The sequence below is a fragment of the Chanos chanos genome, chromosome 3 (genome assembly GCF_902362185.1).
Source record: "Chanos chanos chromosome 3, fChaCha1.1, whole genome shotgun sequence".
NCBI lineage: Eukaryota > Metazoa > Chordata > Actinopteri > Gonorynchiformes > Chanidae > Chanos > Chanos chanos.
In genome coordinates, this window is record NC_044497.1 from 9890994 (window position 1) to 9909171 (window position 18178).

General features: G+C 41.7%; 1 protein-coding gene across 1 annotated transcript in view; it reads left to right on the plus strand.

Annotated features, from left to right (window-relative positions):
• Positions 1 to 6679: 6679 nt before the first annotated feature.
• The window catches only part of sulf1 (sulfatase 1), a 30331-nt gene continuing 18832 nt past the window's right edge, over positions 6680 to 18178 (plus strand). Inside the window, exons 1-5 of the mRNA XM_030767548.1 lie at positions 6680 to 6762; positions 9818 to 9960; positions 14626 to 14829; positions 16358 to 16597; positions 17528 to 17679. Of these exons, the coding sequence (XP_030623408.1) occupies positions 6680 to 6762; positions 9818 to 9960; positions 14626 to 14829; positions 16358 to 16597; positions 17528 to 17679 (822 nt within the window). The remainder of the gene's footprint in view (positions 6763 to 9817; positions 9961 to 14625; positions 14830 to 16357; positions 16598 to 17527; positions 17680 to 18178) is intronic.

The following is an 18178-nucleotide window of genomic DNA, read 5'->3' on the forward strand; positions in this document are numbered from 1 at the left end:
TCTGGTGAAAAGGGGAGACTTGCCACTTCAGTGGGAGTGTATGATGTATATTATTTTTACAATGCTTTAGGCTATGTGTGTATGTTTAGTGTTTTTAGTGAGGGAGATTGTGTGGGAATAGGGATAATGAGACTAGTATGGTTTTGAGGCTCCATAAAGCCAGAACACTGTGGATTATATTTACACGTACTAATCAGGCGCATCTGCTAAAATGCACACTGATGCTCATGTGCATTTGTACTATAAATAAAACGTAATAAGAACATTTAATTAGGTGCATGCAGTAATGTTTAAAGTTTTTAAAAAAGAAAAAGATAGGTGCATTTATTTGTATCTTTGTATTGGTTCAATTTGACAGCCATTCTATGAATGGTCATTATTTTGGAAAAAAAGAGAAAGTTAGTAAAAAAAAAAAAAGTTAGTGAATGTTCATTCTCAGCAAATCTTGTTTCTCCAAACTTGTTTGTGATGAAATTCATATCAGAGAGTCATGGTTTTACTTACACATTTCTTATTAATTGTAATATTTCTTGAACTACTCAAATTTGTCTCCACATTTTTGTAATATTTTTGTTTTGGTTGTGTAAGCACTACCAAACAACAACGCAATTCTCCTTTAATGGTTTTTTTTTTTTTTTTTTCCTTCCTCTAAATGCAATCTGGCTACAGTCTCGTTCAAAGCCTTCTCAAATAGTTGCACCAGGCTCAATTAGCATTAAATGAATGTGAATGTTTTTGTTATTTCCATGTGTAGACGTGTCTGATATGCCAAAAAGAATAGGCTGAGCACTTTTTGCATGACTGTATATAAACAAAAGCTACAGCTGCTACAAATAATTTAGGATTCCCGAGCCGGCACCGCCAACACAAATATTATCCCAGTAGCTGTTTAGTCGTCACAAGAAACTTGAGACTGGATGCACTATGAGAAAGAGATCCTGAACTGAATTTATAATCATCTACACCAAGTATTATTCCCACGAAAGGAAGAGAGTAGGATGGTGCACGCGTGTGCATGCGTGTGTGTGTGTGTGCGCGTGTGCGTGCGTGTGTGTGTGTGTGTGTGTGTGTGTGTGTGTGTAAAAGGAGCTTACTGAATGTCTATATTAAATGTAGTTTTACTGAAACACTGAAACGTTTTGTTCATTTTTCTATATTCTATGTGTGTGTGTGTGTGTGTGTGTGCGCGCGCAAGCGCACACAATGGTGTGTAGCTGTCAAAGGGTATTCACACAGAATGATTTAATATCCTGTATGGATTTTCTCTTTCCCAGCAGCCGTGGACATGTGTAAGGTATTTTACTCCTGCCATCCGTGTTCATTTATGGACTTAAATCAAAAGCAGCGGTGTCGGCTGATGACATAGCACTGCCCGTTTTTTCCCCCCTGTGCCGTTCTCTGACCGAGAATGATTGGCTGTTTATCACATGCCTCCCTTCCTCTAACCAGTGCCATACATTTGTTGCCGTTATGTCAAACAAATGACTTTTGCCACTTTGCCAGACATATAGCAGTCTGTCCGGTCATTTTCATTCACCTCTGAGAAACAGAGGCACACGCTTGGCTTTTAGCACCGGCACTGGGCTCTCTCCTTATACTCTCACATGTGACTGTTTAAGGTGTTGTGAGGTTATTGTTCTGAAGATATTTTCCGTTGGCGCTCACGGCGTTAGCTGTTTGGAGAGACTTCCAGGGACAGGCAGGGTGATTTTTAAAACAGGAAATTGAGCCACACATTTAAGTGGCTGTTTATCTCTGTGCTTAATAACAGTGCTCCCTCGGGAAGTGAGGATGTGTAATTTAAAGAGCAGGATGCGTGATATCATGGTTGTTATTGGGAGTGGACAGTATTTAAGTGTGAGCTCAATTTGCTTGTCCTCATTGTGGGTGCTTTAGTTCCCGTGTGGTAGGTCTTGGCTTTGTGTTTTCACAGATGCGCTGAAGTCTCACTGACATCAAACCGCGCCAACGGAGAACCAGAGCACTGTTTTATGTGAGAGGTTAACTACACAATCTCATGAAAAAGCGCTACTACATGCACCCATTGACTGATTCCCTGGTTGAAGGGAGCTTACAATAGCACCACCAAGTGTTTGCGCACACTCTCTCCAGTGCATCTGAGGACATCATAGGCAAACATCACACTTACCTCCCCTAAGGAATGAGAGAAAGCTCCCTCTGTGGTACTGAGGGAAAATCTAGGGACTGTATTAAGAGTTCGAGAAATCAGCCAGAAGCAGTAGTGGTCAGCCTTAGAGAAAACTGTCACTTAAGCTATGGTGAACTTCACACACACACACAGCTGAAGTTGGTAGTGCAGCTGTGTGGAACCCTTTTAGTGTGACAGACTGTTTTTTAAGGTCGCTGGTTACACAGAGCAGGGGTAGGCAAAGGGGAGAGGTGGAGTTAGGTTAGATGGGAAGAGAGAGAGAGAGTGAGGGAGAGAGAGAGGGGGGGGAAATGGAAGAGAGGACAGGGTGAAGAGGGCCTCTCAGGAGAGTGAGTGAAAGGCAGAACCCTGCTGGACTTCACGGAGGTTTCAGTCCTGTTGTACTCACTCAGTAGAGGTCAGAGGGACCGTAGTGCAATGCTCCCTGGTCTCTGTCTCTCTCACACACAAACACTCTCTCTCTCTCACTCTCTCTCACACACACACACACACACACACACACACACACTCATTCGCACACACACAGACACTCATAACCATACTTACCCCAACCTACTTTTCCTGGACCACACTGTCCCTTTCCATGTCAACCCTGTTGTTGGGTAATCTGCTCCCCGGAGAGAAGTAGTCTGTGTTAGATCTGAAAGAGAAAAGGGCCTGCCTGTATCACGTACAATTAAGCAGCCGTCAGAATGCATCGGAGCGAGCGCCGCTCAAAAGGTGGTGCAGCCGGGGGTGGGGGGGGGGGGCTGCGCTTTCATCCACCGCCGCTCCAGAATAGAGATAATGGGGAACAGTTTGGAGAGGATGACTGGGCCCACAGCTCCAGCGACGGCTCGCCTAATTAAAGACAGCATGCCTCACTTTCAGATATTTGCCCCCCCCCCCCCCCCCCCCCCCCCTTTTTTTTTTTTCTTTTTTTCTTTTTTTCTTTCCCTCTGCCGTTGCTGAAGAACAGATCGAGCGGGTTCCACAATGACCCGGTTGGGCCAGAGTGACCGTGCTCGCGCGGTCGGGTACGCTCCTGGAGGTACCGCGGTCTCGCTCGGTTTACCTCTCCTGTGGTTTTCACCGGAGTGAAATTCCCATAAAGCTTTCAGTGCGTTATTGTTCGGCTATGACTTTTACGTCATTTACATTTATAACTGCGTTTTTAAAAATGGGAATAAACATAGAAAAGGTAAATATTTTTAGTGCCAAGCACTGGAAAACTAAGCTACTGTTTTTCTTGATACAGACTAAAATGTACAATGTTCTTTGGAGACTGTAAAAACGCTGACACGTTTTACAATGAAATATCTGGCATTTTCTTTCTAGGTTTTTCATGAAGCAAACGTGCATCTTTTTAAAAAACTTGAGTCTACATCATTTGTTGATTGACTGCACTAGATTTTAGGGCAGTGTTGTTTAAAACTTGTGCAAATTGTGTGCATTTGCTCTGACCCCTGTCTGTATATGTTGGATCTTGTGCCATGTCTGTCCATGAGTTGTTGTTTTTTTTTGGGTTTTTTTTTTTTTTTTTCCACTGCATGGCTTCATATACAGTTCATGCAGGAGGTGTAAATTTTAAATACAGGTATTGGAAAAGATGCCAGAGCAGCTCCAGTTAATTGAATTACAAGAGACTGTAGCCAAGAGTATCTGCTGAAATGATAAAGAATGTGTGACTGTGTGTGTGTGTGTGTGTGTGTGTATGTATGCGTGCTTGTGTGTCTTCACATAGTTACGGGCTGAGATTGCATTGAAGGGTAAAAATGCCTGTGTCTTTGAGTGGCATCAAATAAGCATTATGTTGCTATGATTGAAGACTTTGTTTATGACAGATGGGGTCATGAGTGGCTTTTCTCATGGTCTGTGTCTTCCTACAGTTTCCTGGGAATCTGTCTGCACATGCTCCACATTCTGGGAGTGTAGCATTTCACGCCATGGCAGAAATACCCTGGCCAGGGGCTGCTGACAGAGTCATTTCCCTCCTAGTCCTCTGACTAAAATTCTGTTCTAAAATTCCCTTCAGAACCTCTCCAGCATTCACACCGTTTCAGTTTTCACCAAGCTCCTGCGATCTGCTGGCAACTTATCGCAATATATTTCAGTTAAATGTCACCCATATTTTACCATTGTTTTTAAAAACATTTATCTTATACCATGTCCTTAGTAGATTAATGAACCAAGTTGTCATCAGAAATGTATTTCATAGTTTAATATTAGCACAGATTCTGAGGTCCTTTCTTGCTGCACGACTGGAGTTGGAGCAAAAAGCATCATATCTTCGATCGCCTGTGAGAGCGGCTTACTTGTTTAGTCAGGGTAAGATTCAGCTGAGTTGTTCTATGTTACGGCATGTGTATTTTGTTACCTCAGTTTCACTGTTTTCTCTGGATGTATGTGAGTAGTTCTCTAGTTGCTATAGTTGTTGGCAACCACTGTCCTCTCCCCCGATTTGTGCGGTTTCTTAATTTGTTGTCCTGAGCCCAATTGTCAAGTTATTGGTGAGGTGCCTACAAACTGGCAAAATTTTAATGACAGTTTCCATCTGTAATAACAATGGAAAGGTGCTACACACACACACACACACACACACACACACATAAAAAATAGGATATACTTACAATACCTAAAAACTGCTGCACCATGTCAGAACGATTCACCACCTTAGAAACAAATCTGTTAGACAACAGCCCCTTGAGGAGGGCTCATTAATCATTTCTGAATGCGTATGGTTCATTAAATCCGTAAACTGCTTTAGCAGAGCCATTCACTTGCTTGTGCCAATGAATAACCTGTGTTCAAAGAGAACGAAACTCCAAAGCTGCAGATAACTCCATATTAGGTCCACCTAAGCCTGACAACGCAACTTATTTCTACTTTAAAAAAATTTAAACAAAAAAACAGAAAACAAAAAAAAATAACAGAATGGGTGAACACAGAACCAGGATTTATGTCTCTGGGTCTGTAGTGCTGCCACACCTCAGGACAGCACATAGTGAGTGAAATATAAGAATTACTCAAGTAGCTATTATACAAAACTCAGACAAAAATTAGCTTGGCTTACCCAGGTCTTCATGCGGGAGCTGGTTGCTGATTTCATGGAAAAGAGGATTTTTTTTTTCCTCCTTTTTTTTTTTTTTATTTAGAGCAATTACCTCAGTGGAAACCCATTGAAGCAATTTGAATATTTTCTCTTTTTGTGGTAATAATGTATATTTGGACATGTTTGACTTGTGGTTTTGAGGAAGATTAAAAACCCAAAGATTTATGAAGGGGTCTTGATTTGGCAAATGAAATGTGGTGAGGCTTCCATACAGAAGTCTTGAATTGATAACGGGGACAGAAAGATTTGAAAAAATCTGTAAATGTTATTATCACCAAATGCTCTCAAAATAGTTGTTTATTAACATCACAATTTTATTGTATGACGGATTTTAGACAACTAAAGTCATATGGTAAGCAGTTCTGATCTTTAAAAAAAAAAAATAGATTTTTTTTTTTTTGCAACAAGACAACGATATGACAATTATTTATCACAGTAAAAAGGAAACAGTCATCACCGCTGTCGTTAATATTCCTTTTTTTTTCACCCACTCAAAGTATTTTATTGTGTCTGCTCGTCTGTTGTTTGTCATATGTGAAGTTGATCAAAGCCAACATCTTTGAAAGGCTCTACACTACTTTAGTTTTGTTGTCTTTCTTCTTTTTGAATCTGGTTTTGTTCTTCCCTCATTAAACTAGTTTTCTATAAAAGGACCAGGCTCCTGGAAATCTTTTAAATCTCTTAAAAATGCAACAACAAGACCTCCCAGCTGACCAAGACCCACAAAAATGTCCTGCTTAGGCTACTGCTTCTGAGATAAAGTAAAAGCCTCAGACCAGATCGCCCAATAACCTCATTAAATTCTATTTGGGTTCGTTTTTATATAATCTTACAATTAGAGATTTTGCCCTTTTGGTTTTAACCGTAGCATGTACCTTCTAAGAACGTTGAGGAAGTTGTATACTTCAGCGGTACGGCTTTGCAGCCTTGCAGGTGGCTGGTAAGTTGGGGACTTACGAGACCATGCTAATCTCTTCCAAAGCCAAGTTCAGGAGGAGATGAATGGAATTTGCTTAGCCCTGAATTCTGGGCGCTGTGTGTTTAAGCCTGCAAGCTGGACTCTCCCACACTCACAGAGATGCTGCAGGCACTCTCAGATATATTACTTCCTGAGTGGCTGCAGAGAACAGGTTGGGACTGCGAACTTTGCATGCCTCCTCATCTTCACACCATAAACCTTGTGTTTGCCATCATTATTCAAAGCCAATATGACTTCTGAGGAGAACTGGGCTACTCCATCACTGTTAATGATGGATTATGGAAAATCATAAACCGATCCAAGGTTACTCACTTTCCCATACAGTGCTCAGAAAACTGATTGGTAACACAGACAAAGAGGAAAAAGCGGTTTAAAATAGCCTTGATTTTTTTTTTGGCTGAGATTTACAGCTGAAGTGCTGCGCAGTGCTGTTCTAGCCATGGGGAATTTCTGGGAAGGTGTGGCTTTACGTGGCTGCCCCTGGTTCGTTGAGAAAGTGCCACCGGAGTCAGCGCTGCTCACGTTAGTCGTCTGATGGGAAAGTCACTTGAGGGTTTCGCACAGCATTCCTGTTTCTCCGCCTGAACTTTGGCCCTGATTTGCTTCTGCGTGCACACATGTGCATACGCAAACACACATGGACGCACAGACTCAATGGAAGTGGACGCGCACGCACACACACACACACACACACACACACACACACACGAGTATGCCTTGGACACAGGGCAGCTTCTTGTATGTTTTAATCATTTCCCTCTTAGCATTCCTTAGAATCCGTATTAATTCCGTTAGACCACCTGGCACTACTGCTAACATGACTTTGTAGTCTGTAGGGGTCGGATTAATTTAATCATATATCTACATGCATTCATAATTAATGAAGAGGCCGTGACCAGGTTCTCTTTTCTTTTCAGCGTTTGCAGATTAACTCAGTAGTAGTTTGTACCGTTTTCACAAAGTTACTCTCATTCCTTTACATATATTCAATTAATGTATTAAAATAGCTGGATCTAATCAAATCTCACGCTGTTATCAAAGCCTCTCGGACGAATTAGTTTAAGAGTCAAATACTAATGGTTTTTGGGGCTATCAGTGTCTTCACGTGAAAGTTTTAAATAGGCTTCAGAAGTCAGACCGGAATAGTTGTTCCCATATTCCTTAAATCTTTCCAGTAAAACTAATGAGACGTTTTTGTCAACACTGGAGTTTGGTTACTTGGTCCCGTCCTGTCCTGTCCCGTCATATGCTAACGTTGTTCATCTGAAAAATCATTACTGCAAAAGATCTTCATGTTCTTGTTGGATGAAACAGATGGATTAATGTGCTTGTTGGCATGTCTACCCACAGCCAATTGATCCTCAAGTGGTTTTATGTATCATGGCAAATGAGTGATGATGATCCCCTCACTTCATTTAAATTACATTTTGAAAGTTTTTTAGGCTGTTCTGAGACATAGTCAACTGCTGGAACCACTTCTAAAAAGTACCACATACATCTGCTGTTCAGAACCGCACAAACAATCCGGACCCCAGAGAGACAAACAGTGTAAAACATTTCCTGGTCAACTGAAACTTCCCAACATGCAACCCTAGTTACATCTCAGGCACTCTGTAACTTTATTCAATAGTACATTTTCACCAGATTCAGAAACCATCCAAGATCCGTCATCCTCCTGCATAAATGAGCTTAGACCGCTGCTGTTACCAGCCGATGCTAATAACGATACTAGTCTTTCATTATTAAGCACACAAACAGCGATGGAAAGAAACGCTTTTTAATTTTGCTCGCGCACTGCAATGCAACGCTGACAGTAATAATTGGCTGGAGCTGGAGACATTCCTCATTGTGATGTGATGATGTGTGTGTAATGTGTCATTAGTGAAAGCTATCCTTACTCGATGAGAGCACGCTTCGCCCCCTTCATCTCTACGACATTCTTTCCACAGTGATTAAGTCGAATGGGCTGCAGGAGTAAGAACAAAGTAAAACCACTTCAGTGAAGCTGCACATTCCTCTTCTCACCACGTAATCAGCGCTGTGCCCTGTCAACAAGACAACGACAACAGCTTTGCGCAAAGAACAAGCACAAACACACACACACACACACACATGCGCGCACGCACGCACCCCTTCTAGACGTTATAGCTCTATATCGCGTTCTATTAAGACCAATTGATTGAACTGGTCTGAGAGCTGTGAGGATCACAGCCAGGGTTTCTTCACTGTCCATTGATTCTCCTGGAAATGTTTCCATCACCTCCTGTGCCCTCAGTTCAGTTATTTAATATTCATTTATTTGTCTTTTGATTGACCACAGTTTCGTATCAGTATAACCTTACAGCGGGATCATTCAGCACGCTAATTCTGTGTGTGTGTGTGTGTGTGTCGGTGTGTGTGTCGGTGTGTGTATCCGTGGCGATGGACAGAGTGCTCGTTGACTGGGGCTCCGTGTGGCCTGTGTTGTTCTCTGGCTGAGGGCCTGCAGGACTCTGTTGGATTTCACACAGTCGTTCTTCAGTGTGAGCGGGGCAGCGTAGAGCAGTGAGGCCAAATTCGTGGCGCATTAGAAAAATGTTTGCGAAACCCAAACCTCAAACATTCTCAACTTCTGCGGCTCTGCAATCATTCCTGTCCCTTATGGGAGTAATCAACATGCAACACTATGCTAACAGAATCTGCAGAAATTGAAAGATCTCGCATCCTGCACGCACGCAGTGTCTGTCTCCCACAACGTTCATTCACACAAACCTCATTAACCATGGCTGAGATCCTATATTCGAATGTTGCCAATTTGAAGTTCAAATCAGTACATCTGAGTTTCAACCTTACCTTTTCCCCCTCTTAAAAAATCACAATGAAATGCTATGCCCTGTAATGTGTGCAGAATCAATGTCGTAATACTTTAATAGACCTCGTATTAGAGAGAGCGAGTAAGAGAGAAAGGGAGAGGGAGAGAGAGAGAGAGAAAAATGACTAAAAGCAAGGCAAAGAGGATTTAGGCTACTTTGAAATTTTCATTGTGGAGACTCAGGCTTTTATGAATGGCTGATTTACTTTTGGATTGTGTCATCTAGTTTAATTATAGCTGTTCTCTTTTGTATGACAAGAGCCCTCATTTGCAGTGGAGATGAATGTGCAAGGCATCTAATGAACACAATGATTTGCTTTAAATGAATGAATGAGGAAAGCCTCTAATGACCAGCATGTTTGCTTTAAGCAAAAACCCAGCAAAATTGCAACCATCATCATTTTGCATCCTGTTGTTGCTGGCCATGGACGAAAAGGTACAAAACTTTAACTTTGCCATGACTAAATGAAGGACTACCGTTTTTTTTGTGATGATTATGTATAACCTTAATACAGCCATTGTCTCCAAATTTTGCTTTTGGCAGCAGTCTCTTATTGGAAGAAGGAGAGAGCAGAAAGGATTCAGCCAGACATAATTTACATTTTAAGCAGTCCCTTGGGATCAGAAAGAATGTTCTGGATCAGGACTTTTTACATACCTTTTCCAGTCATCTTCCTCTGAAGACAAGTTTTCAACCTGTGTTACCTGTTGTGCTTGTGTCCCCAGTAGCCCTAATAAAGCAGAGTTTGAGGAGTTTGTTGAAGCCCAGGAGGCTGAGGGTTTTGAGGTTAACTACTCAGCATCTAAGCCACATTACCGCTCGGGTCAACAGGGGTTCAGGGTGCATGAAAATATGTGGTTTGAGGCCTGTACCACAAGTAGCAGTGGCAGCCCACTTCTTGCCAAGAACCTCTCTCTCGTATTGTCTCTGACAAGACTACGCAGTACAAAACACAGCTGTGTGGTTCGGCCACTTCTAGATGCCTCTACGTCCCGCGCTCACTTTTTTTTTTTTTTTGGTGGGGGCGACCCGGAGGGGGAGGGCAAAGATTTCGGGGAGCGCAGTAAAGGACCCTTGTCCTGTAGTCCATTAATCTGAAAATTGCCCCATTTTTTTTTTTTTTTTTTTTTTGAACGCTCGGACTCTTTTGGCAGCTGTGTGTTGGGCTGAAAGCTGCCATAGTGGCCTTTTTGTTTTTCTCCTTTGAACCTCCAAGACCTTTCTTCTCCCTCCGTCCCTAACATTATTCCCCCAGCTTAGCCCTGATTAATACAGTAGAGGCTAATTTACAGGGTCATTTGCACTAATCCTTAAAAACAATAAGGAAGGAGAGAGACGATGCATTCTGTTCGAGGCTCTGCTATGGTCTGGAAGAAAGCCTCTTTGTACCCTTCATTAATGTCCAGAATCCACGGAAGGCATGGCTCAAAACAGATGTGTGTTGCTGATGAGAAGGAATGAGAACAAAAACAGGTACAAACTTCAAATGATCTAAAATGTCTGACTTAAAATGCCCGTGCAAGACCCACTTCTTCTGTAATTGCATTCCACTTGGGGGAAAAAAAAAATAAAAAAAATCTAGGTTTACCTCGTAAAGGTTTGCCGTCAAGGTTCGCAACCAAACCGTTTACCGATCAGACACAAATGGAGCCTCGATGCTCTGTTTTGACTCTGCCAAAAAGTGCACCACTGACTTTCCAGTGTAGGAGTGTCTGCTCCTCAACCCATGGCCAGCTGGTGTGTATGTGTGTGGGTTATGCACCAGCCGTCCACCCCTGCTTTTCTATCCATCCGTCACGACGACATGGTCCACGGGATTCCTGACTGGCATATTCATTACAGGCTTTGGAGTGTGTCTGCTCTTGAGGATCTCACCCGGGGGCTAAAACCCGAGCCACTTTTGCTGAATGTCTCAGTGGAACACTTTTTTTTTTTTTTTTTCCAGCGCTGGCTTATTTTGGAATGAAAGGGAGTGCTTGCGCATTTAAAACATGCAGTTTGAATCAGGTGCTTCTCCAGTTAACTGAGCTGTATTCTCCTCCACTACAGTAGGCTGAATAACAGTCTCTTGGGCGCATGGGGATGTTGTCAGTCCTCCAAACGGCAGCCTCATACACAAACATCACATTCTAATCACCCACATACCAGGTCTCTGCTTAACCAGTGTGAAATTGTGGAGGACCTTCCTCTGCTTTGTTTGCCATCACTCCTGGAAACCATGGAACGCAAGGGCAACCAGGCCTTCAAATGTTGAGTGGTAAAGGTTTGTGAGTGGTTTTCTTAAGCAACAGGGTAACAGAGGTCATGTGGAACAGTGTTTTGGTAAAGCTGCAGTTTGCCTCTGTTGCTGATTATGATACTTTTTTTTTTTTTTTACAGTAATGAGGGAAATTAGAATGAAAGTGTAATTCATCACCTCTTTCCAGACCTCCATCCAGAGCAGAAAATAGAAGTGCTATTTTAAGTTGACCAGATTGTAAAAAGTGCACTGTTGAAAAGATGAGTGTCATGTTCATAGGCAGCAGTTACAACATTTTAGCTTGAAGAAGACATGATCTTGCTACACTGTATAGTAGCAGCATCTTAATTCAACTGATTTATACTATTTACAAAGATTGCCTGTATAATAATTATAATAAGTTCATTTATACAGTGTCTGTCATACATAAGTCATCTGCTTGAAGTGCTTTACAGATATAATAGAAGTACTAGCCAACAAAAGTATAAATTGAGAAGAAAACAACTTATAACCGTCATAAAAGAATAAAACAAATCTCATTAATGAAATGAAATGATAAAAATTCAGAATACTTGCAAAGAAGATGAAAATAAAGGACCTGGTTGATGGGGGGGGGGGGGGGGTGGAAACAAATAGATAATTCATGAGAAGCCTTTTGTCCTTTCTGAGGTAGTATCAGGGGGTGTTTGGCAAAGTATACAATGGAAGAATGTTCCAGATCCTAGGTCCAAAAACTAAAGGCTGCTAAGCCATTCTTCTGTTTTGCTCTCGGCATATTCAGTAAGCCTGCACTAGATGACCCTAAACCATGTTGTGGAACATACACTACTACACACTTTGGATGTGTGTAGGTCCTAGACCACTTGGAGCTTTACAGACACATAGAACAATTTTAAAGTAAATTATGAAACAAACAGATACCAAATTAAAGAACCTAGAACAGGGGTGGTGGATTGTGTGATCACCTTGGCAACAGTGTTTTTGAATGAGCTGTCGTCTTTTTAGGTGAACCAGTAAAGCATGATGATCTTGGTGAGAGAAAGCAAAGACATAAGTGAACCTTTTAGCATCTTGATGTGTGATTATTAGAAGTTGTTTAATTTTCTCTTTATGTTTCTGCCACTGAAGAGAATTTCTTTTTCTTATGCTTTTTTTAGTATTAGTATTATTTTTTAGTATTTTTAGTATTAATCCAGCGTTACAATGCTGGAAAGATGATTTCTCAATGGAATTAGTCCTAAAATGTCTACGCGCAAGAGTGTGTGTGTGTGTGTGTGTGTGTGTGTGTGTGTGTGTGAGTGAATGAGTGAGTATACTTTAGGAGTGTGCTGGGACTGGCAGTTCCACTGCGTGTGTGCGTGCGTGTGTGCGTGCGTGCGTGTGTGTGTGTGTGTTGGGGAGGGAGAGGATTCCGGCATAAGGATGTCTGGAACCCTACCACCCCTGCACCAGGGGTTTGTCCAAACAGCGCCAGTGTTTGTACAGTACTGTCGGGATGGCTAGGCTTGCTGGCCCTGACACTGCCTGTCTGAAAATCATTCTGTCCAAAAAAGCACTTAAAGCTCCGATTGAGAATCTGCTCATCATCAGGGTTAAAAAGCACGTCATATGTAATCCTAACAGAATAAACATGCTCTTCTTTATCAGAAATGAAAGACTTGGAAGGTTAAACGGAATACGCCAGGAGATGGATCTATTTTAAACTATCAACTCAAGAGCATGATTTAGCAGACTGGCCAGTCACTCTTAAAGCGCTGGTAATGAACACTGGAACCGATGCCTGTCCATTGTGGTGCTGGTCTTGTAATAGCTCTTTTGAAGGTCTCCATTACCAAGGCTGTGATTGGTCATGCATGTTGGAATAGAGAGTAAAAGGTTGGAAGTTGAATGTCATCAGGGAGGGCTCAGGTGCAAACCAGACCAAATTGTGACACAGACCATTGATTCAGAACAATGACTAGCATGATGCCATTTTCAATATGGTCCTCCATAAGGTTGGGTAATCTATTTCAATAATAACCTAACTTTTTACCCCTTACCTAATACCTCTAAAGATCGTTCTTGTGGAGGAGGACTAAAAAAGTTTACAGCTTGTAACAGTTCTTTGTCCTTTTTAAAACTTAACCAAATAGATTTGGCATTTCTTAAATGCCTCAAAAGATTTATTACAATTCCAAGGCAAAGAACACAAAATGAGATTAAAGTGTGTGTGTGTGTGTGTGTATCACATGGTAATTTTCTTGAAACGTATTTGACAGAATGAGAGTTTAATTCATGCTATTTAGAGGTACATTGCACAGTGTAGGAGCTATCTTTGATAGCCTGAGTGCTGCAGTAGAATGTCAGTGTCAATCTGTGATTGGCGTCTGCAGCACGGGGGTTAATGTAGCGGAACCCCCCTCCCCTTATTCTGGTTCCTTACTCCCTGCCGGCTGTCCGCCAGGGGTCACCAGCCTTGGGCATTCTGACTGACAAGATGGCCAAAGGCTGCAATTGGTTCATAGTAGACAAAGGGGGAGGTGCTGTAAGACCATGTAACCAATGACATGCAGTGAGTTATAATCTATCATCTGTTGGGACAGATGGGAGAGTGAGTGGTAGACTGTCAGCACACCCTGGAAGAGAGAATACTGAACTCAAGGCTCTCTGTCAGTAAAGTGGGGTGTGTGTGTGTGTGTGTGTGCATGTGTGTATGAGAAAGTGTGTGTGTTGGTGAGAGAGAAGGACATAAGAAGTATGACACTAATAGGAGCTGTGCAGGTGAGATTTTTTATGTCTCTTTTTTTTTTATGACCAAATCCCGGATTAGTTCTCATGGAATTATAGACGGTTTTGGCAGTTGTTTGGTTTTTTTGGTTTACTCTATGCTGTCCATATTTGGTATATGGTAGGAAGAAAACGTATGTTGCGTCCCAGAGCTGGGTTTAACGCTAATTAATTTTACAGGACATTTTGTTATTATGAGTTTGGAGTGGTGGGATTGTGGTGACATACATCTTCCTCAGTGGTTCATTCCTTGATTTGCAGATGACACAAGAGAAAGTTTAAAAACAGATGTAAACGATTTGTCAGGTGCAAGTGTGTTTAACCGTTTATTTTTTAGGATATGGAATTGCCATTTATTTTCTTGTCTCTCAAAGTAGAGAGGAAGTGACTCTAAAAGTCTCTTCCATTTCTCATAGGCATTTGTCCCTTTCAGATATCATCTCTCTTCGTGTCCTATATTAGTATAGCATTCTCACTTGTCCGTCGCCTTTATTCCCTAGGCTCGCTTGTGACTGGTCCGGTCTGCAGACTACAGCTACACACTTCGCCTCTCTTCCATCATGAAGCTGCTCAGCCTGGCCTGGGTGGTGGCTCTGATCGTTTCCATGGTGCCAGGTTGCTCTGGTTTCACCACACGAAGTCAGGGTCTCCGTGGCCGGGTCCAACGAGACCGTCGGAACATACGGCCCAACATCATTCTTATCATGACTGATGACCAGGATGTGGAACTTGGTAAGCATGGCAGATGTTAGTCTTACAACACAAAAACGTACAGTTCGTGGTGTAAATAAAAATAATATATTTTAAAACCAGTGATTAAGACTGAATAAGCAACCTGCACTGCTGACTCACTCAAACGGAAAAATGTCAATGAAATATTCATATTCCATCTACTCGTTCATTTTATCCAAAGCAACTTCCAGCAACAGCATGAGGTAACAGTTAAACCATGGTTCAAAACATGGGGGGTCCTGAGGGGTCCACAATCCCTTAACTATCCCTTTGTACCCCCTACAAACCTCAAAAATTGGGAGTCCCTGAAAATAAACTTAAAAACGTAAAAACTCAAATACAAGTTCTGAAAAGTTTGACTTTTAAATTATACTTTGAACATACTTTTGTGAATGCCTAGTTGATAGAGAGAAGCAGTGAACTATGATGTATATGTGAGCTTATGTTGTAGACTTTTTAACTGTGACTGGATTGCTATTTTAAGTGCTATGCATAACACGAAAGTTTGCTCACAGTGTCTGAACATGCAGGTCAATGTGTCATTTAATGTGCTCATCTCCACGATAATACTCAGAGGTATAAGGGAGGTGGTGTGGCTTTTGTTTGCAGACTGTGTGTCCATATATAGTGCTGTTAATTTAGTTATGTTATGCATATACTAATTAATAGCATTCTACATAGTGAATTTATTGCATTTATCAAAGTAATTTATCCGAGTAAGACTTAAGCCAACATTAGAACATTAAGGGGGCTCCAATAACTGCCGGGTATTTTATACACTGAAGTGAACAACAACAAATGAAAAGGCTGGGTTTTATAGACTTTCAGATTAAATTAAACTGGTAAATTGGATACCCAAGAGGGAAATCAAGTTTGGGAGAATATACACTCTGCAGACGTTGTTGCTGATGGCTAATAAAAGTAAAAGGTCAAGTCAAATGTGTTGATATCCCTTCTCAGCTTATTTGTCTGGCTTTTCCTGTGAATCATTTGTATTCAAATAATTCGTTATTAATGCAGGATTTCAAAGAAAAAAAAAAACCCTTCGTTTTTTACTATGTGGAAGCCAGTACTTTAAGTGTATCAGCAAGCTTACCATTACCCCTCTTTATTCAACACCTCAGGCATTTTGCTGGTCTGTGCCATCAGATCTATGGTAGACGCGTGTGGTGAGCCTTACTGTCGTCACTGGACTAAATTCCCCCTGTGAGAACATAAGAATCAGCAGGCTTCAGTCTCTGTCCGTCACATTAAAAGCCTGGCAGTCGTTTTCATTCTAATCTCCCACAACTGGAAATGGCTTCACTCAAATTTCAGAGAGGTTGAAGACCTTAGACATGTAACCACAGCTAGTCACCGCAGTGCTACAGAGCACGTAGAGAGCGTTTTCCAAGCAAATGAATATAACAGTTATAATCAGTGATTTGTTGCTTGGATAATATCTGGATATACACGTATGAGGGTTTGAGTTTTTGGAGGGGTTGGTTTTGCAGTGGTGTCACGCGACGAACTCTTTGCTCTCTGATAGGTTCTTTACAAGTGATGAACAAAACTCGTAAGATCATGGAGGATGGTGGTACCACTTTCACCAATGCCTTTGTTACTACACCAATGTGCTGTCCATCACGTTCCTCAATGCTAACGGGGAAGTATGTTCACAACCACAACACCTACACCAACAATGAGAACTGTTCGTCACCATCTTGGCAAGCCCAACATGAACCCCGCTCCTTTGCTGTCTATCTCAACAACACTGGATACAGGACAGGTGAGACCATTTAGATCCATATCAGGTTTTACACTCAGGGCTATCCCAGCATTAAGCCAGTTAAAAATCAATGTACAAATGTGTGAGAGCTACAAAAAGTGTAAAGACATCATAAACGCTCCCAAAAAAGAGGGAAAAAAAAAAACCAATGTACTGCGTGAATTTCAAATTGTTTTATTATAATTTCGAATGGAATATGACATCCTGTATCCACTATAAACGCACATACGGATGTCTTACTCTGAAATTACAATCAGCACCTAGATTTGAGGACATAAGACCAAGTTTTACATATCGTCATATCCATGTGTTCTGTGAAAATGGTCAATTCAGAGGTACTTTTCATCTCTATCAGTCAACGCAGCACCCAGTAGGATCCCTCTCAGAGACACAGTATTAAAAGTTAAACCTACATTTAAAGGACACTTTTCAATCGGTGCCAGAGCAGTTGCTGTCCTAGCTGATCAGTTTTGTCTGTGTGACTGACTACTTGCTCAACCTCTGAATGGAGGCCTGCGGGCTTTGCTGCCGCCTGCGGTTTCTAGCTGATATGTTAGTCTACAATTAGCTTTCTGGTGTAGACTGGCAGTTTGCCCAGTTCCTTTGGAAGATGTTTTAGCTTGGCTTAGTCCAAAAGGAGACACACACACCAATATGTAAACAGACATTCACAGGTATTTTCAAAAGGGGCCACATCCTAAGAGCTTTACCCATTAAGAAAATAGAGGAACATGTGCTGTCATCCTTTTCAATGAAACTCATACATCAGCTCTCAGCTCAGTTTTTTTTTGGTCTTGTTGAAAGAAGAGAACAAAAACTTCCACTAGTTGTTTTGTGGGCAGACGAACGGGGAAGTCAAACACTTTCTTGCATGGATGGTCATTTTGGTCTGTCTGTTTGGTATCACAGAGCACAATCATGTTTTCACAGCTTTCTTCGGGAAGTACCTCAACGAATACAACGGCAGCTACATTCCGCCTGGGTGGCGAGAATGGGTGGGACTGATCAAAAATTCCCGCTTCTATAATTACACCGTCTGTCGGAACGGCATCAAGGAGAAGCACGGTGCTGACTATGCCAAGGTATGTGTCTGTCGGTCTGGGTTCACGGCCCCTATCACTCCGCCAGAGGAGGATATACTGATCCTGTCACTCCTTTGTTTAGGGCTCATGTCCAATTGTAAGGTCTTTTCCCAACTAATTTTAGGTTTACTATCACTTATAGTACTGGGGTGATCTAAAATGCTAGGAATCTGAGGTAAATTAAAGGGGAAGTGTTGATGTGTAGTGGCGTCTCCACATCTCTGTAACACCAACTTTTATAGTCAATATGGTTTACCACACCACTAGAGAGACAATAAAACAGAGATGCCCTCAGGGTGAAGTTTCTTTTGGGAATTGCTACTCTGTTTTTGTCTTGTTGATTTTGATTTGTGGATGTAATGTTCTGTACTACAGATTGGTAGTAGATGAAGAGAAAAAAAAAAACCCAAAACAATTTTGCCACCCCAGTGTTAGACTGAAGTTGTGAGAACAGTGATAAATCAGAGTTTGAAAAGTCTTACCTTGCATGGCATCACTC